Source organism: Pelodiscus sinensis, chromosome 1 (genome assembly GCF_049634645.1).
Source record: "Pelodiscus sinensis isolate JC-2024 chromosome 1, ASM4963464v1, whole genome shotgun sequence".
Classification (NCBI taxonomy): Eukaryota; Metazoa; Chordata; order Testudines; family Trionychidae; genus Pelodiscus; species Pelodiscus sinensis.
In genome coordinates, this window is record NC_134711.1 from 23,711,158 (window position 1) to 23,735,696 (window position 24,539).

Sequence of the window (24,539 nt, forward strand, 5' to 3'; positions counted from 1 at the left end):
ACAGACAGTCCACCTTCAGCAATGATTCTGATGCAACAAAACCATAAGAAAAAGGAGACTGTCTTGTACACAACCAATTTCACATGTTATGCATTTGAGAATTGTCCACATGAATAAACTACACCTGATGTAGTATCAGATCGTGCAGTCCTTACTCTTAGAAAATGACCCCTGGCTTAAATGGGATTTTCCATTGACTTAAAATAGGAGTTTTATCTGAATAAGGAGCATAAGATATGCCCTGACTAGAGATGTGGACGGTTAACCAGTAAACCAGTAGGGGCTGGAGCAGGTCCCCACCTGTTCCACCTGTTGTGGGCAGGGGGCTTCAGCCCATCCACAGTGGGTGTGGTGGCCGCTCCATCCCACTTGGGCTGGACTTAACCTCCTCCCATCCCCCTTTAATTGGTTAACCCATTAAACATAATGTTTAACTGGTTAACCTATTCAACGGGATTTTACATCCTTCACCCTGACATAGTTATACAAATCTGCCTTCATCACAGAAATATAATATAAAGAACAGTTTGTCTAGTTTTTCAGTGGAATTGTGAAAGTTTTACCTTGCTTGTGATAAATCCAAGTCTCTAGTCATCAGCATACGCAAGCCTTCTTCGTTAAAAAAGAGGTTATTTCCTCCAGACAGGATGCCGCATTTCCTAGATGGTTTTCCACCACTCACCAGCAAGAATCTATCAGACTCTAACTGACCTAAGTGCACAATAAATGTATTTTTAGGATTTACCCAGAATCAATCCTGCTACAATAGTATTGTTTCCCCCCCTAAAAAGCTATATAAATAATTATGTTCAGAGTGAACAAATATTTATACTAGACATTTTTGACTTCCAATATGTTTCCTGAAAAACTGCTATGGAACACAACCTACTAAACTATAAAAATATAACTGTGAAGCTTAAGGTTTCCATAGTCAAAGGAGATTCTGTTTTCCTATCCTTTTATTTAGATTCCATTAAAATATCCAGCTATATAAGAAAACAGCTTAGTGTCATGTATTAACATGCAGTCAGCAGCTAGATGTGTTTGAAATAAATAATTATAAGCATTATGGAAGGAATTTGACTCAAAGTCACTATTTCGTCCAAAATCAGTTACTTTCTGTTATGTTTCTTTACAGAGTAGCTCATTCTTTACTTTTTGTTATAGGGACTGAGGGATTTAAAAGAATATGACATGAAGGAGTAACGAGGAGTGACGGTAGTTCGAATTAGAAAGCCTAATTCGAATTACCTACTCCGTGCCGCGTATAGCCGCAGGCACGGAGTCCGAACTACCGGGGATTTAAAAATGGCGGCGCCCGGCAAGATGCAAATGAAGCCCGGGCTTCATTTGCAATTTCGATTGACTACATTAACCACCCTAGTTCAAACTAGGGTGGTAGTGTAGACATACCCTATGAAAGGGACCCTATGAAGGATGGTAGCTAAAATTACTATGAGTTCATATAAAAAAAGCAATACCTTCAAAATCATCCTTGAGAAAGTCTGAATTCTTGGTGCTTATTTTACAGGTTGGCCCAGAGTACCCCGGATCACAGATACACTTAGTTCCATTGATACAGCTGCCATGCCCATTGCACATCTCTTCACATTGTGGGCCGATATATACATTATCAATGGCCCAAGTCACTGGTTGGGATCCAGCAGAATAAAATCCCTGGTACCATCTGAATCTCACTGATCTGAAATAGGTACATAGTATATCCAGATCAAACAACATTTAGCCGCATATGAAACTACAATGTGCTTTTTGCTAGAACTAATATTCTTACTAAGTTTGTGTCAAAGTTAGCTCTACTACCTTGGAGCAAGTAATTAAGGAAATCATCTGTAAACACTTGGAAAGTGGCAAGGTGATAGGGAACAGCAAGCATGGATTTATAAAGAACACATCATGTCAAACCAATCTGATAGCTTCCTTTAATAGGATAACGAGTCTTGTGGATAAGGGAGAAGCGGTAGATGTGGTATACCTAGACTTTAGTAAGGAGTTTGAGACGGTCTTGCATGATATTCATATCAATAAACTAGGTAAATACAACTTAGATGGGGCTACTATAAGGTGGGTGCATAACTGGCTGGATAACTGTACTCAGACAGTAGTTACTAATGGTTCACAATCCTACTGGAAAGGCATAACAAGTGGGATTCCGCAGGGGTGTTTTGGGACGGGTTCTCTTCAATATCTTCATCAACGATTTAGATATTGGTATAGAAAGTAAACTTATTAAGTTTGCAGATGATACCAAGCTGGGAGGGGTTGCGACTAATCTGGAGGATAGAGTCATAATTCAAAATGACCTGGACAAATTGGAGAAATGGTCTGAGGTAAATAGGATGAAGCTTAATAAAGACAAATGCAAAGTGCTCCACTTAGGAAGGAACAATCAGTTTCACACATACAGAACGGGAAGCGACAGTCTGGGAAGGAGTACGGCAGAAAGGGATCTAGGAGTTATAGTGGACCACAAGTTAAATATGAGTCAGCAGTGTGGTGCTGTTGCAAAGAAAGTAAATATGATTCTGGGATGTATTAACAGGTGTGTTGTGAGCAAGACACGAGAAGTCATTCTTCCGCTCTACTCTGTGCTGGTTAGGCCTCAATTGGAGTATTGTGTCCAGTTCTGGGCACCGCATTTCAAGAAAGATGTGGAAAAATTGGAGAGGGTCCACAGAAGAGCAACGAGAATGATTAAAGGTCTAGAGAATATGACCTATGAGGGAAGGCTGAAGGAACTGGGTTTGTTTAGTTTAGAAAAGAGAAGATTGAGGGGGGACATGATAGTAGTTTTCACATATCTAAAAGGGTGTCATAAGGAGGAGGGAGAAAACTTGTTCATCTTGGCCTCTGAGGATAGAACAAAAGCAATGGGCTTAAACTGCAGCAAGGGAGGTTTAGGTTGGACATTAGGAAAAAGTTCCTAACTGTCAGGGTAGTCAAACACTGGAATAAATGGTCCAGGGAGGTTGTGGAATCTCCATCTGTGGAGATATTTAAGAGTAGGTTAGATAAATGTCTATCAGGGACGGTCTAGACAGTATTTGGTCCTGCCATAGGGGAAGGGAACTGGACTCGATGACCTCTCGAGGTCCCTTCCAGTCCTAGTATTCTATGATTCTATGAATATCCAATACATTTCACTGCTCATTTAACACAGATATATTTAGAGGAAAACAGAAAGGCTTGATCCACTAGTTTCATGACTTAAAAACAATTAGTTATGAATTTAAACCATCCCTCAGACTACCAATTTCTTAGGAGGTGAAGGGCTGGACTTGGGTGGTTTTCTTTTACCTTTAATTTATAGACTTAGGGCCAGATTCTACCTCACTCATGTTGCATGGTTTTGAGTGTCACAATTAGCCACACTGATTTCAATGATATTAGTTGTGGGATAAAGGTGGCACAATCTTGCCCTAAATTAGATGGAAAGAAGAAATTATATGACATGTCAACAGAGAGTCAACTTGGCTTTATACTACTTAATCCTAAAAAGAAAAACATCATGTTGCAAGATGTTAATTTAAATTGTAAACTCCTTGGGGGTGTGGACCTGTCATTTTAAATTTGTCTTCTAAGTGCTATGCACATCTGTGCTGCATATAAATAATAACAGATCAAGGGAAGGAGGGGGAACAAATTAAACAAGCAGAAAACTGTTCTTGAGAGAATAATATAAAATCTCTCCCTATTCCTTCCCTCAAAAATGAGAAAAGAGGGAAAACAGAAGATGCATAATAAGGAAGAAACATTAAACTGTGTTGTGAACTTTCTCTAATATGTACTCTTCTAGCTATTTCTAAATTCATCTGCTGAATCAGCTGTGTAAACAATAATACGTGTCTGGAGCACAGGTACTTTGCCTTTTATTTGCCCTTGAATAGCAATTTTAGGGAGTGATTCAGAGAATGGGAAATGGCTGCTTGATGGTGGAATTACTAACAACTGTTTCATAGGAAGTGAGCAAATAATCATTTCTCCAGTAGTCAGTAAAATGAATTGACTTTATTGTCTCTTCCTTTACTTTCTGAGACACAACTGCAGAGTGTCCAGGGTGTGTTCTAGACACATTTTTAAAATGAAAATTCCATCCACTGTGGAATACAATGTGACATATGTTGGAAACAGAGGGTGAAATTCTGGCCCCAATAAAGTCAAGGGGAGTTTTGCCATTCACTTCAGTGGGGCCAGAATTTCACCGAGGCTACGTCTACATTGCGTATTCTTGCACAAGAAAATACGCAAATGAAGCGTGTCGATGAATAGCGCCATGCCTCATTTGCATACCTAATGAGCCACCATTTTGCACAAGGAGTTTTTCACTGTACTCTGTATCTTCTGAGGAAATGTGTGAATTACAGCGGACCTCACCCTTTGCCCTAGAAATCCACAGAAGGAGCATTTAGAAAGCTCTGTACCTAAAAAGACCTAGGCCATTTAACACTGACTTCATTATGCAGGTTCCTTTTGTTTGTAGCAATGTTCCCAGTATAAATGAATCACAAATGGCTTAGTAAGCTTTAAAACGGAATCAGATAAGTAAGTGACTAAGAAAAGAATCAGCAGATATACTACAGAAACTGGGCGATAATTCCAGTCTTCATGCTTCAAGACATAAAATGATAATAGGCTGGGGCCAAAAGGACACTTCCTTCAAGAGTACAGTAATGTTCACTTAGTTACATTATTAAGCATTTACATATTTCTATGAAGTATCCAAGCATTATTCACTGTCCAAGACAAGATAAGAGGCTTATTTTTTGGACTATTTTGGCATGACTATTTTTATGAATTCTTACAAATTGATGTGTTTATTGATGAACATACTTGATGGTGGATGACTGAGGTTGCAAGTTCCCCACACTTGGCATGAGCTATGTGTATTGACAGTTTGTGCACAGGATACTGGATTGTCAAAGGGTTTCTTTAACTCTCTACTCTGGGGGAATTTTTGTTGTTGTCTGCATTGTTATTGACATACTTCATGGCAAGTATTTTGAAATAAATTACCAAAATAATTAAAATTGGAATGATTATATTGAGTTGTTTCGACTAAAAAAAATGAAGAATTTTAAAATACTGTTTACAGAATTTGTAATTTTTTCGCACAGAATTCCCCCAGGAGCAACAGTAGGGACAGTAGGTTTCACAAAGGTGCTACTTCCCCAAATCCACACTGCACAAGTGGATAGAGAAGGGCAGGCGGCAGCAATAGTGGAAGCTTTGCTCCCTGTGCAATACGCCTACCATGTGATGCGAACCACCAGAGTGGCAGAAGTAATCTGTACCAGATGAAGAACTGGCACACTTAATGTTCCCCTTCTGGAAACAGGTGAGCTAGGGAAAGAATCGTGACTCAGGGTGAGACATAATGTCTCCATTTCCTATAAGATGCTTGCTGTGTCAGTAAAGCTAATTCACAGAACTAGAAGACACTTACCCACACAAGTGCAATTTTCCGAAGTGGATAACCTCTCTTCTCCAGCCCTGAGCTGTACCAGCATAGTAAGTGCTGCTTGGATGATGCTCAGTGGAGCAAAAGGAGCTGAGATAGCTGCTACTACTGTAGCACAGTGGAAGAAGCAGGTGCCAGGTTGCCCCTAGATCTCGTGAGAATTCAAGTTTCACTGGGTCTGCAGATGAACTATCAGTGGTGCATCCAATATTGATCTAGAAAAGAAAAAAAAATCAGAAAGATTGCACAGGACCAAAATGTGTCATTTAGCTGCTGACTTGCATGTGGTATGATGCAGAGCTTCATTGGCTAGGGGGGAGCTCAAGGAAGGATTGCATCTCAGGGAGACCTAATCCCTCTCTGAGCAGCCCGGTATCCTGGGGCACTTTGCAGGCTGTACAATGTTTTAAGATATTGTAGCTTTCTCCTTCTCTTGATACTCTGTATGCCTCTATGTGTGTGAGAGACAACTCCTCAGGGCAGTGACTGCCTCAGAAACTCCTCCAAGGATTGCAGTTGTGAGTGGCATAAAAAAGGTGAAAGTTTCTTGTGCAATCCCCTGCCATCCACCTATCAAAGGGCATGTCACAGTCCAGGCTATATTAATAAAATTCAACTGCTATTACTAATAAAAATCAGTTAGGTGAATTAAATATTTCTAAAAGGGCAAAAACAGGTTTCTAAGTAAGCTAAAGCCAAAAGCAATAGACCTGCTGTGCCTTGTGATATGGCTATAGGAATTTGGAACATCTCTGGAATGCACTAAACACGAGTGAGAAATGTGAATTTTTAAAAAATAAACATGATAATCAACAAAATATGCAAAATTCATTGTTCATTAAATGCTCCTTAATCTCAGTGTAGTTCTGTTTGCGGTCATACTCCTTAGACAACAGACTTATGCCACGGGAATTAACCCTTAAGGCATGTACTAATATTTTGTTCAGAGTTGGTATTCTTTATTTTTTTGCTTATATAAAACAGTGGGACCTAAGAGGAAGTGTCCAAAACACCTAGGTTAAGGTATGGATTTGAGGCCAAAACAGAGATGTAGTTTGAGATTGGCAATGCTAGAATCTCTCGTGCTGTTCTTATGAGATCCCTGACATAGTGAACAGTAGAAATCTTACATAATCAGTAGGCCTTACTAATATTATGGAAAAATTTAATGTATAGTTTTATGAAGCATCTGAAACCTTATGGGCGTGCATGAAAATTAATCTGAATTAAATAAAGGTGTGACTTTAAAGTAGATTAGTTAAATTGCATTAAACCCCTGTGTGGATGCAGAATTAAAGTGGCTTTAATGTGGTTTTGTTTAATTTACTTTTTGGGAGTGAATTTTAATTCAGATTAATCTTCCTAAGTGCTCCTGTGTAGAAAATCCCTAAAACATATTTTGGCATGCCCATAATATAAAATAATCTGATTTCCTCTCTCATATGTGTTTGTATAAAAATATGCTTGTAGTTTGAAATGGTTTATGGCACAGGTAACAGTTACAGAGACATAATAGACTGGACAGAACCAGGGTTGGTTAAGACACTTGTGGGATGAGGAGACTTTCCAGAATAAAATATATGGTGCTACTTTTACCATATCAGAAGTAAAAAAAATCACATTATAGACAAAATGCTAAGAACAGATGAAAACAATATAAAAAAGTTGTTTCCCATATCTTTTTTGGGATTGCAGTTTTATTTCTAATGTTCTGATCCTTAACTTAAAACAAATAATTCTTGAAAGCCAGTGACATATATGTGCTACGTATAGTTGTTGAGAACACACCCTGTAAAGCTTCCCTTATTACTCCACTATGCACAAGAGACTTGCCAACCTACTATAACTAGAAAATTCACCCATCTGGGAATTAAGAGAGATGCTTGACCAGATCTAGCTCTTGTACTCTTGAGACACATACTGAAACTTTACTGCATTATGTATACTAGCTTCATTCATACTAATATCCTCAAAAACCAAGAGCTGAAAGCATTTAACTTTTTTCATACCAAGTTTGTACCAAACACAAGCATTTAGGTCTTTTGAGGCTAACACTCTGAAGACTTGCAGTATCTTAATGTGAACAGGCTTTTAATCCATTAAAAAAAATTGTGTTCTATATTTTATTAATAAGTTGCATGACAAATTGAAATGTGTATTAGTACACAGCCAAATCTAATTTTCTTAGAACACTTCACATACCATTTCAGCAACAGTTTATAGGCCAAAATTGATGTTAATTTGGAGCTAGAATATGCTATATACATGTGGAACATGCATGCAAGGTTGTTTTTTTATGGTAATTTAAGTATAATGATAGGATCCAGTCCCACAAAATACATATTACTGGGAATAATGGTAATTTCCATGAATAGCCCCACTAACTTTATGGCAGGAAGTATTAGTTTAGCAGCAAGACTGGCTCCTTTCTAGCTATCTACATGCCTGTGAGAAAACCATGTTGGGGGTCAGTTTCAATAAGCCTTTCACAATCAGTTTTTTTAAAGAATACAATTTCAATATACTTTTATTTAGGGTAAGATCATTGCTTTCCCTATATTTCTGTGCAGTGGAGAAAAAGCGCTCGAGTCACCCCCTTTCTCACCTGTATCAGTTATCCTTTCCTCCCCATTGTGGGTCACAGTGAAGGCAAAGAGCTGCTTCTGCTCTTCTGCCTTCTCCTCCACAGCTGGGTAGAGAGTAGGCAGGCAGGAGCAGAGAATGGGTGGAACCTTAACTCCACTGACTCATTGCTAGAGCCAGTGCAGATAAGGTAATGTGAAGAAGAAAGGTAATTGCTACTGTCCCTTAATCCTCGCAACTGCACTGACCGAAGGCATGCTCAGCATTCGATTTAGTGGGTCTTAACACTGTTCCTTGCCAGGTCTGCTGGTGGAGGCAGCTACACACTTAGGCTGTGTCCAGACTCAGGGTTTTTTTCGGGAAAAGTAGCCTTTTTCCGAAAAAACTTCCCCTGCGTCCAGACTCAAGCCGCGTTCTTTCGAAATTAAATCGAAAGAACGCGGCTTTTCTTTCGATGGCGGTAAACCTCATTTCACGAGGAAGAACGCCTTCTTTCGAAAGTTCCTCTTCCGAAAGAAGGCGTTCTTCAATGTAAATAGGGCTTCTTCGAAAGAGAGCATCCAGACTCACTGGATGCTTTCTTTCGAAAAAGCAAGCCGCTTTTTCGAAAGTTCAACGTGCAGTCTAGACGTTCTCTTTCGAAAGAGGCTCTTTTGAAAGTATCTTTCGAAAGAGCCTCTTTCGAAAGAGGCTTGCAGTCTAGACATAGCCTGTATGAGAGCAGATGTTGAAGTTACAATGCAAGCCTTCATTTTATTTTAACAGTCATTTTCTTGTCCTTAGATTTTCTCAGTGGAGATTTTCCAGCTCTGAGGACAAGAGCTTTAATGTTAGTATAAATATATATATAGAATCAGTTAAAAGAATTGCAAGAAAACAGAAAAATTTGGGAGATAAATTTTCATTGGCTGTATGATAAAAGGTTGCTAGCCACACCCACAACTAGAATGGCGAACAGCTGCTAAACCATATAAAATAGTTTACAGTTATGGGAAATTATATAGATCTTTATATTTGTGCAAACACCAGAGAAGAAACAAAATACCAAAATGATATCAAGAAAGATTAAAACTCCCCCTACAAGAAAACAAGGTTACATTGTGGGAATAAGTACCTCAAATTGGATTATGGTGTTCTCATTCACATTCAAATCCCTTGTTGTAATGGAATGTTCTCCAACTTCATTTGAAACAAATACCATAGCAGAATCTTCCTCCCTATGACAAAAAGAAAGGGGTATTTTAAGTCTGGTTCATTGGATGGACACTTATTTCCTGTTTATTACTGAGAGGTGGACTCTATTTATACGTACGGTGCTCCCTTTGATGAATATGGACAATAAAGGCCAATATTACCACCAGGGTAGAAAAGCCAGTTATCCTCTTTAGGCCCAAAGTCAAATGTATCCAGAAGCATAACAGGATTCTTCAGGTTGTTTCCATCAATAATGAAGTCATCTATAACCCATATTTCTTCTTTCTTGCCTAAAAAGAAATGGGGAACATATTACATTAGCTGTTAGAAGAGAGCACAGGAACTATAAACTATGAGCCAGAATGCAAAAGTCTCACTGGATGGGGCAAGAGAGGGAACCCTTTTTGTGTTGGGGGTCACTGACCCACAGAAAAATCAGTCAGGGACCACACAAGTGAGAAACAAAAACAAAACAAAAAAGCCCTCACTGACCTGGCCTGCAAGTGAGAAGGAAGAAAAAACACCCTCTCACAGATGTGCCCCCCAACTGAGAAGCAGAAAAAAATAGAGACATTCACTTCACTGCCCTCGTGCTCCAGCCCTATGAGAGGCTGGGAAAGGGCTGGATTAACTCTTCTGGATGCTTGGGGCTAGTAGATTTTGTGGACCCCATAGGCTCTGGGGTGGGGGACAAAAAGAAGGGGTTTAGTGTTTGGGAGGAGAGGGGGCAGGAGTGGGCTAGGGGTGTGGGTTCTGAACAGGAGATAGGGTGCAGGAGTGGGGTAGGGGTCAGGGTGTGGGGTCTGGTTGGTGAGGTGATGTGCAGAAGTAGGGGGGGCATGAGGGACCTGGGTAGGGTACAGAAACAGGGTGGAAGTGGGGGGTCTGGGAAAGAAGTAGGGTACAGACGCAGGCTTGGGATGGGGATGTAGGGTCTGGGTAGGGTGCAGAAGTGCTCTGGAGGTGTGGGGTCTGGGTGGGAGGTTGGGTGCAAGAGCAAGATGGATTGTGGGGGTGAGGATGCAGCGTCTAGGCAGGAAGTAGGGTGCTGGAGTGGGGTGGGGATGAAGGGTCTGGGTGAGAGTGGGTTGCAAAAGGGGGACAAGGATTGGGGTGCCTACCTGGTGCTGTTCCGGGGGGCATAGGTGGCTCCACACTGCCCTGCGCTTGCAGGCACTCCCTGCCAGTACTCCCACTGGCTGCAGTTCCCAGTTAGTGGGAGCCAGGAGAGTGGAGCTTGCAAGCGTGTGCAGGGACGGAGCTTCCCTGCACTGCCATTCCCCCAGCCAGGGGGAAGGGGAATGGTAGTGGCAGAGCCGCTTCCTCCCTCCTGTCAGGCAGAGCCTGTGGGACATACCCAGCCTGCTTTCACTGTTAAAACTTTATACCTTATTTCTAATTTTAATTTTTCTAGCTTCAGCTTCCAGCATGGGACTGTGTTATACCTTGCTCTGCTAGACCGAAGAGCCCATTATCAAATATTTGTTCCTGAGGCAGGTACATATAGTCCATAATCAAATCACCTCTTCATCGTCTCTTTGTCTAGTTAATAAGATTGAGCTCCTTGAATTGTTACTGTAAGGCAGGGCTATTCAACTTTGGAAGCCCCGGGGGCCACAATGATACTCACAGCACATGCAAATATATATGCAAATAGCATCTTTCACACTGACAGGCATGAATACAAAGGACTTCCCACAATGCCCCAGTGCTCCTGGCACCTCCCGCCTGGGGGTTAGAAACGCTGACACCCTATGCCCTTCTGTTCCAGCCAGCCCGTCCGCTTGCATCTTTCAATGCTCACCCCGCCTGGGAGACACTTCGTCGTTGTGGAGCGTGTTCCCAGTGGAGACCATGTTCAAAGGATCCCACCCATGGGCCACATGTTGAGCCCCGTGTAAACCCAACCTGCCCTGGGGGCCGCAAATAAACAGGCTGCAGGCCGCATGTGGCCCATGTGTTGAGTAGCCCGCTGTAAGGCATGTTTTCTAATCTAATCATTCCTGCAGCTCTTTTCTCAACCATACCCAATTCATTGGCATCCTGTTTGAACCACAGACAGCACAACTGAATTCAGCATTCCAGCATCAATCATACCAGTCACAAATACAGAGGAAAAATGCTTCTACTCCTTCTTGAGATTCCCCTGTTTATGCATCTAAGGATCACATTAGCCTTTTGGCCATAGTGCTGCACTGGATGTTTGTGTTCAATTGATTATTTACCATGACTTCTTAATCTTTTTCAGTCACTGCTTCCCAGAAGAGAGTCCCCCATCCTGAAGGATGGCCTACATTCTTTGTTGCTTATATACATTTCCATGCTTCTGAGCTGGACAGGATGACTCTGTGGCATAATTGCCTATTTCTAGATTAGAGCAAACTTAATTCCACCACGACCCTCTTCTGACAACAGAAGTTACTACAATGGGGCCAACGCCCAAGCCTCACCAGCTTGGGGGTGGGGAAAGCCAAAGCTTGAGGGTTTCAGTTCTGAGCAGGTTAGGACTGCAACCTGAGCCCTGCCATCCAGACTGAAGCTTGAGCCCTACTAATCCAGGTTGAAGCTGCCCTGGGCAATGGGTCTCAGACTTTGGCTTCAACCTTGAGCTCCAGGAAGTCTAACACCAGCCCTGGTGATCCCATTAAAATGGGATTGTTGCAACATAATTTGGAGTCCTGACCCAGAGTCCGAGAGCCACTGTACCAGATGACCCACAAAGTGAGCATGATGTTGATCAGAGAGGAGGCTGTAAGGCCTTCTCTCTAGGATGTACTGTCTAACAGGGAGGATGCAGTTGAACATTTGTGGGAAGTCCACAAGAAAGATGAAGTGGGGGAGGATTATTAGGACTGGGTCTGAATAGACTTTTAGCTAGTTAAACCAACCAATGGTGACCTAGAAGTGTAATCACTATCTACACCTAAAATCTAGGTAACAACAAAAAGCTGAGTCTATAAACAAGAAACCCAAACATTTGAGATAAAACAATTATTATATTATTGTATTTAAATTATCCTAGAATTTTTCAATGCTTTCACGTCAACATCATGCTATGAATTATTTGTGGGGGTCACTGAAATATTTATTCTTCATCAGATGCATATCCTAAACTCAGCATGAACTGACAATATCCCTTTGGATTTATATATTGCTTTGAAGATTATATATTACTTTCCACTTTAACAGATTAAGCATTAAGTATATTTTTCTTATTCTCCTTTTAATGCCTTCTGGAGCACATTGGGCCTGATTCTCATTTAGGATACTTCTAAACTACATCCCTTTTTTTATAAAGGGATGTAAATAAGACATACTGAAATTGTAAATGAAGCTGGGATTTGAATTTCCTGTGCTTCATTTACATAATGGCGGCTGCAGCTTTTTTTCCAAAAGCCGCTTTTAGAAAAAACAAACAAACCATGATCCAGATAGGGATCTTTCAACAGAAATGCCCCATTTTGAAAGATCCTGTAACCCTCATCTTTCGAAACAGGGCTTTTCTGTTGAAGGATCCCCGTCTTGACCACCGGCTTCATTTACAATTTCGATATGTCTAATTTACATCCCTTTATCGAAAAAGTGATGTAGTTTAAATGTACCCTTACACTAATGACCCTACACAGCCATAGCTGTGTAAAGGGTGCTTAATGTAAATGACAATCAGGCATATCAAGAGTAATAAGACAGCCCTTAATAAATTTAATTGTATATACTACCTTTCTAAATCCTCCCCCCCCAGGACCAAATGACAATCAGGCATATCAAGAGTAATAAGACAGCCCTTAGTAAATTTAATTTTATACACTACCTTTCTAACCCCCCCCCCCCCGGACCAAATCCTGCTCATTTTATGCAAGTAGTCTCAGTGATATTAAATTACACACTTTTACTTTAAAACATCTACCAATATTGTGGAAACTGCATGCATACAAAGTGCAAATGTAATGGTATTGTAATGTCTAGCAAATCAAATCCACACCCTGTATATAATTATAACAGAATACTGTACAAGATTCAGAGTCCTGATTATTATTTAGTCAAAGTAAACAACTTCAGAAACATAACTATGTAAGCATGTATTTGGAACAACATGTGTTTATCATCATTACCACTATTGTAAGGTTGCCAGAGCCTGAAACGTGTAGAATTGGTTTGCGCAGTGTATGGCAGTGGAACGTTAATGAAGAGAACATCAGTAGTTTGAGTGAAGTAAAACTCATCTATTAGATCCCAAGTGATGCCACCGTTGATGGAGTATTGTAACAGAATAGAATGAGACCTCTCGGGGGTACCTACAGCAGAGTGAATACATTTAAGTTCATTATAATTGAATTTGCAAGAAACTCTACTTCAAAAACATATATTCATATTGAAATGTAATTAGGCTACCCTTTCATTACAGATTTTTACACTGTGCATTACTGTTTTTTTTATAACAACTTTAACTGTTGGTAGGCAATCACTTACCCCACATACGCCTCCTCCTGAGCAGTCACCTGAATGGAACTCTGGAAAATGCTACTGATGTCGGGGTGACATATGCATGGACATTATAAATATACATAATAACAGTTAATTTACTTGGACAAGGGCTGCCAACAAAACTGCTGTGCCCCTGGGCAAGGTGTATGTGGTAAGCTGGCTCTAGGTCTTCTAGAAGAGGTTGAGCCTCAGATGGAAGGAGTGGGGGTATGGGCTAGCCTCCTGCAGCCAGCCCTTCAGCACTACCTAGGGCTTGTGACTGTGGCTGCAGCAGCTAGAGTGCTGGGTCCTTTAAATTACTGGGTCTTGGTGAAGCTGCCCCTATTCCCACCTGTTAATTGCCCTGACTTGGACCCAAAGCAATCTCAGCGTTATCATTTTTTATTCCAGGGCAACTAATTTCCTTCCCCACAAAACCACCACCATTTTTCAACAAATCAATTTTTTTTATTGGTGCACAGTTTCACTTTATTAATTATTATTATTATTTTTAGTATTATTATTGTTGTTGTTGTTGATAAATAGCACCACAACATCCACATATATAGGACAGATAGGGTATGTCTACATTGCATTCCTCCTTCGAGAGAGGAATGCAAATGCAGACAAGTGAAATTGCAAATGAAGTGCGGATTTGAATTTCCCATGCTTCATTTGCATAATTGCGTCCAGCCACTATTTCGAAATACCCTATTTCGATATGAAAAATGCCATGTAGACACAGTTATTTTGAAAGAAACCCCTTCTTTTGAAATAATCCTTTCTCCTAAAAAAATGAGGTTTAATGTTTATTTTGAAAGAAGGGGGTTCTTTCTAAATAACCGCGTCTACACGGCGTTTTTTATCTCGAAACAGGGTATTTTGAAATAGCGTCCGGACACGATTATGCAAATGAAGCACGGAAAATTCAAATCTGTGCTTCATTTGCGATTTTGCTTGTCTGCATTTGCATTCTTCTCTCGAAAGAGGAATGCAGTGTAGACATATCCATACAGGCCTTGTCCGCAAGAATCCTACAAGTACTCATGCCAGCAACTTTATTTATGTGAGTTATTTTATTGATTGATCTGCAGGGTATTAACTTATAAGTTTTAGTGAATAATAATAATGCTTTCAGCATAGGCCAGGAATTCTGTGGCCGAACCCAGTAAAACTCAAGACTCTTGACTACCAGATCTGACCCTTACACACGGTATAAGAGTGGCCATAATGGGTCAGACCAATGGTCCAACGAGCCCATTATCCTGTCTTCTGAAAGGGGCCAGTACAGATGCTTTAGAGATAGTGAACAGAACAGGGCAATTTACTGAGTGATCCACCCTCTGCCTGCAAGTTCCAGCTTCTGGCAGTCCGAGGAATAGGGATACACCAAGCATCGGTTGTTTCCCTGACCATTTTAGCTAATAGCCATTTATGGATCTATGCTCTAGGAACTTATCTAATTCTTTTTGAACCAAGTAATAGTTTTGCCTTCACAACATCCTCTGGCAATGAGCTCCACATCATCCTGTGGATTGTACATTGTATGAAAAAGTATTTTTGTTTGTTTGTTTGAAACCTGCTGCCTGTTAATTTCACTCTATGACCCTTGATTCCTGTTTTATTGGAAGAGGGTACATAACATTTCCATATTCAGTTTTCAACATCATTCATGATTTTATAGACTTCTGTCATTCCTCCCTTCATTTATCTCTTTTCCAAGTTGAACAGTACCAGTCTTTTCAATCTTTCCTCACATGGAGACTGCTGGATAGCCCATATCATTTCTGTTGCCCTTCGCTGTAGATTTTTTAATATTCTAATACACGTCCTTTGAGTTGGGGCAACCAGATCTGCATGCAATATTCAAGGTGTGGACATACCTTGGTTTAGGCTTACATCTGGAGCCTTTTAAAAGAAATTGGTACACTTGAACCTCTTTAATTTGGCAACCCTGAGAAACAGGGTATGCTAGATTAAAGATTTTGCTGAGTGAGGGTATGTCTACACTACCACATTAGTTCGAACTAGGGTGGTTAATGTAGGCAACCGGAGTTGCAAATGAAGCCCGGGATTTGAATTTCCCGGGCTTCATTTGCATATTGCCGGGCGCCGCCATTTTTAAATGTCCGCTAGTTCGGACTCCGTGCCCGCGGCTATACGCGGCACGAACTAGGTAGTTTGGATTAGGCTTCCTATTCCGAACTACTGTTACTCCTCATGGAACGAGGTGTACCGGTAGTTCGGAATAGGAAGCCTAATCCGAACTACCTAGTTCGTGCCGCGTGTAGCCGCGGGCACGGAGTCCGAACTAGCGGACATTTAAAAATGGCGGCGCCCGGCAATATGCAAATGAAGCCCGGGAAATTCAAATCCCGGGCTTCATTTGCAACTCCGGTTGCCTACATTAACCACCCTAGTTCGAACTAGTGTGGTAGTGTAGACATACCCTCAGAGAGGGCACTGCAGGGTCTGGTGTGGGAGGGGAACAGGAGTCGGGTGCTTACCTGGCATCCCGCTCCCCAGGGAAATGTAGCTCTGAACCTCATACTACTCCCAGACACCACCCCCGCTGCTATGGGAGTGGCTGGGAAAAGCTGTAGGGGAAGCAGGTTGCTGCGCTGCCATTCCCCCAGCTGGGGGCAGAAGGAGTGGGAGCAGCAGTGTGCAGAAACGCTTCCTTCTCCATACCACGGGTATTCCTGGATTAGGGTCACCTGGAGTACAGAGTTTCAATTGTATCACAGATAACAGCAGTCATCTGGCACAGAGACTGATTTAAGTGATAAGTTATGTACCCTAGTTAATAGTTCTGCAGTTTTATATTTGAATTCCTGCAAAACTCCTGGGCAAATACCATCTGATCCTGGGGACTAATTACTGTTTCATTTATCAATTTGCTCCAAAATCTCCTCTTCTGACACTTTAATCTGAGACAGTTCCTCAGATCTGTCACCTACAAAGAATGACTCCTGTGTGGAAATCTCCCTCTCATCTTCTGCAATAATGACGATGCAAAGAATTCATTTAGCTTCTCTACAATGGCCTGGTCTTCCTGGAGTGCTTCATTAGCTTCTACATCATTCTGTGGCCTGACTGATTGTTTGGCAGGCTTCCTGTGTCTGATGTACTTATACAAAGTTTTGCTGTTAGTTTTTGCATCTTTTGCTAGTTGTTCTTCAAATTCTATTTTGGTATGCCTAATTATACTTTTACATTTGTTTTGTCAGAGTTTATGCTTTACTCACTACCTCACTATGATTTGACTTCCCTTGTTTTTTGGGGGGGAGGGGATTTCTCTTTTACTCTGTTGTTTAGAGAGAGGATGGTGGGACTGTTCCCTCTAATTTCTGTTTTATTAACCTCCTATTTTTGTGTACTTCCCCTTTTTGAAGTTAAATGCTACTGGGATTGATCTATTTGGAATTTCCCCCCTTTTCAAGGAGATTACATTTAATTACAGTTAATTAATCATAGAATCCTAGAACTGGAAGGGATCTCAAGAGGTCATTGAGTCCAGTCCCCTGCCCTCACAGCAGGACCAAGCACTGTCTAGATCATCCCTCACACTTGTCTGTCTAGCCTGCTCTTAAATATCTCCAGAGATGGAGTTTCCACAACCCCTCTAGGTAATTTATTCCAGTGTTTAATTACCCTGACAGGAAGTTTTTTCTGATGTCCAACATAAACCTCCCTTGTTGCAATTTAAGCCCATTGCTTCTTCTCCTATACTCAGAGGCCAAGGAGAACAATTTTTCTCCCTCCTTGTAACACCCTTTTAGATATTTGAAAACTGCTATCATGTCCCCTCTCAGTCTTCTCTTTTCTAAACTAAACAAGCTCAATTCTTCACTCTTCCCTCACAAGTCATGTTTTCTAGACCTTTAATCATTTTTGTTGCTCTTCTCTGAACCTTTTCTGATTTCTCCACATCTTTCTTGAAATGCGGTACCCGAAACTGGACACAATACTCCAACTGAGATCTAATCAGCACCAAGTAGAGTGGAAGAATGACTTTTCGTGTCTTGCTCACAACACTCCTGTTAATGCATCCCAGAATCATGTTTGCTTTTTTTTTGCAAGTGTCACACCGTTGACTCATATTTAACTTGTGGTCCACTATGACCCCTAAATCTCTTTCAGTAGTACTCCTTCCTATTGATTGTTCCTTCTAAGTGGAGAACTTTGCATTTGTCCTTATTAAACTTCATCCAATTGTCCTTTTTAAACTTCATCATATTGTGGTTCTCCTACATTCACTTCTTAGACCATATCTTATATCTCTCCTCTCACAGATTCCAGGACAAGATGCTCCAAGAAGCAATCATTAATAGTGTCTAGCAATGTTCTCTACATCCTAAAGTGATACATTCCCAGTAGATATGAGGATAATTGAAATTGCCTATTGTTATTGGGTTTTCTGTCCTGTGTTTCAGAGCTTAAAAAACTGTCAGTAATACCTAGTTAGTAACACAAGGCCATATTCTAAAACTTTCACTAATGCTGAATAGCACCTTGCTCCAAAAGTAGATCTCATAGGGTATGTCTACACTACAGCGCTAATTTGAACTAACTTAGTTCGAATTAGTTAATTCGAACTAAGCTAATTCGAACTAACGCGTCTAGAATTAAAAACTAGTTCGAATTAGCGTTTTGCTAATTCGAACTAGCATGTCCACATTAAGTGGACCCTGAACCGGGCTTAAGGATGGCCGGAAGCAGTGCCGGCAGGGCCTCAGAGGAGGACTTAGAGCGTGGAAATGCTGTCTCAGGCTAGCCGAGGGCTGTGCTTAAAGGGTCCCGACCCCCACCCCGGACAGACAGTTCTCAGGGGTGCCCCGCTTCCAAAGTACTCACATTGGGCACATCACACCACTTGGCCATCAGCCCGGCTGCACTTGCCGCAGGCTGCCATCTGGGGAGAGGGGGCAATTGGGGGGCTGCAGGAGAGCTTCCACCCCCAGAAGCCCGCAGAGCCAGCCCAGTCCTCCCCATCGGAGGCTCGTACCCCATTCCTCCCTCACCTCCTTCCACTTACCCTTCCCTAGCCCCCCTTCTTATTGATGTACAAAATAAAGGACAATTGTGTTCAAAAATGGAATCTGTCTTTATTGAACAAAACTGGGGGAGACTGGGAAAAGGAGGTGGGAGAGGGGAAGAGAGAGGCTGGGAGAGGGAAGGGCAACTAAAATGATCAGGGGTTGGGAACAGGTCCCATATGAAGAGAGGCTAAAGAAACTGGGACTTTTCAGCTTAGAAAAGAGGAGATGGAGGGGGGACAGGATAGAGGTCTCTAAAAGCAGGAGTTGGGTGGAGAGGGTGCATACAGAAAAGTTCTTCATTAGTTCCCATAAAGAAGGACTAGAGGACACCAAAGGAAATGAATGGGTAGCAGGCTTCAAACTAGTAACATAAAGTTTTTCTTCACAAAGCAAAGAGTCAACCTGCGGAACTCCTTGCTGCAGGAGGCTGTGAAGGCTAGAACTAGAACAGAGTTTAAAGGGAAGTGAGATCAAGTCATGGAGGCTGGGTCCGTGGAGTGGTAGGAGTGGTGTCCCTGCCCAAGGTTTGTGGAAGGCTGGAGAGGGATGGCACGAGACAAATGGCTTGGTCACTGTCTTCGGTCCATCCCCTCCAGGGTCACTAGGGTTGGCCACTGTCGGCAGACAGGCTACTGGGCTAGATGAACCTTTGGTCTGAACCAGGACGGCCATTGTAAGCTCAGGGCTCAGGGTCGGGGGTCTCAGTGGACCCCCTTGATTTTCGTGCACACCTGCTCCTGGGCGGCCAGGCTGGCAGCTCTCTTGCCCTAGCTGGCCACTTTCCTGTGCCTAGTGCGGAGATCGTGGACGAGGTCCACGATGTCTGCACTAGCTCAGGCGGGTGCCCGCCTCTTGCGGTCCCGGGCAAGCTCCCGGGAGCCACCAACCTGGTCCCGGGAAGAGGGGGAGGGCTGGGGGGCATCGGGTGGGTGGCTCGATCCGTGCCAGGTGCAGGGTCTGCTGGCTGGGTGCTGGCAGGCTTGCACCTGGCATTGGCACCGTAGCCAGCCCTTGCCCCTTTAAGGGCTCCGGGGCCGGGAGGGGGGCATACGAGTTTCCCTGGTGTTGGCCAGAGTGGCCACCAGGGAAACCTGGGAAGCCTTAGCCTCCCACTAGTTCGAATTAAGGGTCTACACAGCCCTTAATTCGAACTAGTAAGTTCGAACTAGGCTTAATCCTTGTGGAATGAGGATTACCTAGTTCAAACTAAGCGCTCCGTTAGTTCGAATTAAATTCGAACTAACTGAGCGCTAGTTTAGCGCCTATGAAAGTTAGTTCGAACTAACGGACGTTAGTTCGAGCTAACTTTGTAGTGTAGACATACCCATAGGGAGTCTACAAACTTGCTTCAGAGTCTGACCCTCAATATTTTGAGCATGGGTGCATCTTGGAATGATAAATTGTTTTTTAAATCTAGGCAACATAAATCTAGGTAGAGACTGTGTCTGACATAATAAGCTAAGCTGGGGTTTCATTTTGAGGCCAAATTATAAATCTCTGGATAAAAGGAAGTAGGAACAGAAGAAAGTGGTAGTTTTAACAAGAGTAGAGATAACAGCACACCTATAATTCATTTGATGTTTCTTCTTAGAATATGTAAGGTGAACCAATTTGGAATTAAGATGAACATGATAAAAATCCCACAGAAGTTTAATTGATAAAGTAATGGCCACTTAACTTAACTTCATAAATTTAAACCTACATACTTCTCAGTAGTGAGAAACGACTAAAGCTACTAAACCCCCCCCATAAATAAAGACTGAACCTACCTTTTGATATAAATTTAAATGAAAACTGGATGTATATAGTATTTGTACAATCTAGATCTCTTGAAACAAGCATTCTCAGCCCTTCCTGTAAATACAGAACAGACACAAAAATTACAGTTTCCCACATGTTATATTAGTATATCTACATTTCAATCTTGCTACATAGTTCCAAATAAGTACTGTAAAGGGTTACTTAAAAATCAAGAAACAGAACTGATAAAACTATTTCTTTCCAGAACTGATGTCTGCTTTTACAGAAATACCTACCACTTGAAAGTAAGCTGCATTATGAAATCTGCATTATTATAGCTGTTTTATGAGTATTATAAATAGAGTTTACACTTAGCTTGAATTTTTCATTTTATGGTAATATTAGAACATTTAACTAGGATTGCTTGGGTCCTTAACTCTACTTTTGTTTTTCTTCATTTCAATCATTGCTGTGGGATGGGGGCAGGAGAAGAGGGGTTCAGTATACAGGCTACCCCAGGGAGAGAGGACAACCCCAACCCTCACTCAGAGCAGCAGCTTGGGACCAGGTGAGAAGCGCCTCTCCATGGCTGCTGCAGCTCCAGTAGGCACAACTGTGGGAGGCGTACAGGTCCCCCAACAGGGCAGATCCAGGTTCGTTTACCCCCTGCACTCCTCGGCCAGAGTGAAGAATGCAGCAAAATGCAATTTCCCCTCAAATGGGAATGTTTGGTACTGGTAGTGTTTTCGGCAGTAGATAAACCTTGGAAGTTTGCAGTGGCACTGTCTGATGAGAATATAGAAATGTGTCCACTAAAACTACTGAAATCAAGAATTTCCCCTGGATCAGGAATGAAACTGCAGTGGCTGGGTCTACATCCAAAACTTCATTTTCTTCATCCCCATGTCAATTCTTTTGAGGTCAAGAATGGCTCTGATGCATGTGCTTCAGTACCATGAAGAAGATGTAGTAGAGTGCAGATGACCTTTCTTCGTAGAGAATACTCTCTTTCACTCCCATATCTAGGAAGATATTTGTTCTGGATCGCACTGTTTTCTAGAATCATTGGAGATGGGTGATTGGAGGAAAAACAGAAGGGGCGGAGCCCACAACTGAAGGGAGCATCCCTGATACACTTGACTGTAGTTGATGCAACCTATTCCTCTAGGATAGGGGTAAGCAACCTTTGATTCTTGGCCCATCAGGATAATCTGCTGGTGGGCCGTAAGACATTTTTTTGATGTTGAATCCATATTCTCTCTTAGGTCTTTGTGTCCAAATGCTATAATACTCAACTCAACTATTCAGTGGAGCTTCGTGGAAATACTGGTATATTATCAACAATACTGCCTTTCAAGTAGGAATAAGAGATCCTCCAGAAAAGGGCTTTATTCCGGAGGATCGCGCCAGTCTAGACGCTTTTTTCCGGCTTTTCCCCAAGCCGGAAAAAAAGCGGCGGACATGTTTATTTAAATCCGCGGGGGATATTTAAATTCCCCGCGGATTTCCCTATTCTGACTTACCTGCTTTGCATGACTTTTCCGGAATTAGGGGCCAGTGTAGACGTAGCCCAGAGGTGAAGGACTACTTTGGGAAAGGGTCTGGCCTGTCCATGACCCACCAGCAGGGGTAGCAGAGACTATGGAGATTGTTCTCTTCCCTTTCCCCTATGCTGGCCAATGATGAGGATGGCTAAATAAGTGCCATGTCTGTGCACCTGGCGAAAGCATCTAAACTGATGCCCACTGTGAGCCTCTGAGGCAAGCAGTCTGTCTGAAACTACAGGACCCACCACGGCAGAGAAGGCGCGTTGTCACAATATATATAATATATATAAAATAAACTTAATTTTGTGAAGTTCTTTAGATTTTTTTGAAGTACTCTCCCCCGTATATACATGTACACACAACACAATTAAATATAAAATAATGCCAAATAATCCACATCTTACAAAATTTTCAAATATAAACATGGGGGGGGGGGGTGAGATTTGTAAAACTAGTAGGGGATTCAGATTCACATCTCCCATTAATTTTTCCAAGCCAATTTTTCCAAAGTTTGGGCACACAACTCCCTCTAAATGAGATTTTTTTCAAAGTCAGTTATGGGAGTTTTGTGTCCAAGCCCCGTAACTGGCTTGGAAAAATCTCAATCATGGAGTTTTGTTCTCATCTTTCAGCTTTGTTAGTAATTGGAACAATAACATTTTAAATGCTCAAAAAAGGAAATGTGCTAAATGCAGTGACTGTAACTCAGGCCTGAAAATAATATCAAAAGGTGAAAAATAATCACTTGTTTAAATTATTAAAAGAATCATTTGCAGGAAACAACGAAAAGATCATATACTTGCTATTATTAAGAGTGTTGCTATTTTATTAAATGTCTGAATTTTAAATATCTAACCCCTTTAAAAATGAGCGTGGTTCCAGATTTGATTGTGTCACTGTTCAGGTTTCCCCTCTCGGCACCGTAGACTTCAGGCCAAAGATCAGGATGCAAGTTACCATTGAAGTCATCTTTCAGAACAGAAGGCAGAGAAGCAACAGGGACACAGTAGGGACCTCCAAAGCCTCTGTCACACCTGACAACACATTGGTGGGAAAAAGGGATTATTTATCTGGGGTAAAAAAAACCAAACACCGTGATGGTGAAAATAACACTTGAAAAAGTAAGTTTTGTCTACTCACACACAACGGCCTGAGTCACAGATTCCATGGCCTGAGCACATCCAGGGACATCCTGTAGCCAAGACTACATTATCAATAGCCCAAGAATCTGCTCCAGGAGTGTAATCATACTGAATCCATCTGAAACGTGTTCTGGGAGAGCTAGTGAAACAGAACAAACATAAATCAGTTTGAAAAACAGCATTCTAGTCCATTTTTGGGAAAGGCAGCAGAAATATTTTGAATGAATTGCAGCTGAAACTGATCTCTATCCTGAAGTCTTAACTCAGGCAAAATTCTAATGGGCTCTAAAAGTAATAGTATAGCCAGGGCCGGACCGAGCCACTCCGGAGCCCCGGGCAGACAGTTTAATTGAGGCCCCGCATGTGCGGCCCCGCCCCCTCCCGGCGTACAGGGAAGGGCGCGCGGAGCCGGCGGTGGCACGATGCACGTGCCCAGCCCGGCCCAGCCTGGCTGCCGTCGCTGGCGCACAGCACGGAGCCGCCCGGGGTGGGCTGAGCCTGGCTATGCAGGGCCTCGTGGCTGCAGGGGAAGGGCGCTGCTGGCTGGCGCTGCGGGGGTTAACGTGGCTCCCGCCCTGGACGGCTGCTGCAGAGTGGCCATTGGGAGCTGCTGGTTGAACAAGAAGCATTAAATACATTAGTAATCAATAGCTTGTTGCCAGCGGTGCTAACAGCCTTGCAAGGCCTCTAGGCAAGGTGCGGAGGTGGGAGGTGGGAGGGAGCTGCTCTGCGCCCCCGGAAGGAAGTGGGGCCTCAGACAGAGGGTCAGGGCTGGGGCTAGGCAGCCCTCAGCACTGCTTGGAGAGCACCATACCTCCCTCTCAGCCATCAGAGCTGTACAGAGCATGTGGAACTCCAGCCCCGCACCCCATTGATGGGCCTGCTTCTTACACATACAAATAACTTTTCAATGCAGCTAGCAGTTTATCTGTATTAATCAGTTTGTTATAAACTAAATTATGTCAGGGCTAAAATTCAGACAACCGAGAACCCTATCCTGTGCCCACTGAGACAGAAGTAGGATTGGAACCTGTGTATTGTTATCAGAGTTTTGAAAATCATAATTTCATTAGCATAAGGCGGCAGATGAAAGGCATATTTACAGGAATGAATTTATATATATTTCTATTGCTCATCATACAGTATATGATGGTTACTTGGAGGAAAAATATTAAAAAAACTAAAAAATATTAAAAAACTAAACAAAGATGCTAATACGTGTAGTGGGTTTTGGCGAGGTAAAGCATTGAATTGTGTAACTCTAATTATTATTATCATTATTGTGAAAATACTTAGCATTATACACTTTAATGTTGTTCCTAAACTTGGAGAATAAGTTCATTCAGAAAGC

The 24,539-nt window shown here is 42.1% G+C and overlaps 1 protein-coding gene across 2 annotated transcripts in view; it reads right to left on the minus strand.

The window, feature by feature from the left end:
* RELN (reelin) overlaps window positions 1-24,539 on the minus strand; it is a 491,382-nt gene that overhangs the window by 71,182 nt on the left and 395,661 nt on the right. For both annotated transcript variants that reach the window (XM_006137543.3, XM_075926876.1), the window contains 9 exons: window positions 23,187-23,327; window positions 22,903-23,080; window positions 20,529-20,613; window positions 13,366-13,548; window positions 9,372-9,543; window positions 9,174-9,276; window positions 5,462-5,691; window positions 1,482-1,702; window positions 564-711 (listed from right to left, as the gene is read on the minus strand). In XM_006137543.3, the coding sequence (XP_006137605.2) occupies window positions 564-711; window positions 1,482-1,702; window positions 5,462-5,691; window positions 9,174-9,276; window positions 9,372-9,543; window positions 13,366-13,548; window positions 20,529-20,613; window positions 22,903-23,080; window positions 23,187-23,327 (1,461 nt within the window). The remainder of the gene's footprint in view (window positions 1-563; window positions 712-1,481; window positions 1,703-5,461; window positions 5,692-9,173; window positions 9,277-9,371; window positions 9,544-13,365; window positions 13,549-20,528; window positions 20,614-22,902; window positions 23,081-23,186; window positions 23,328-24,539) is intronic.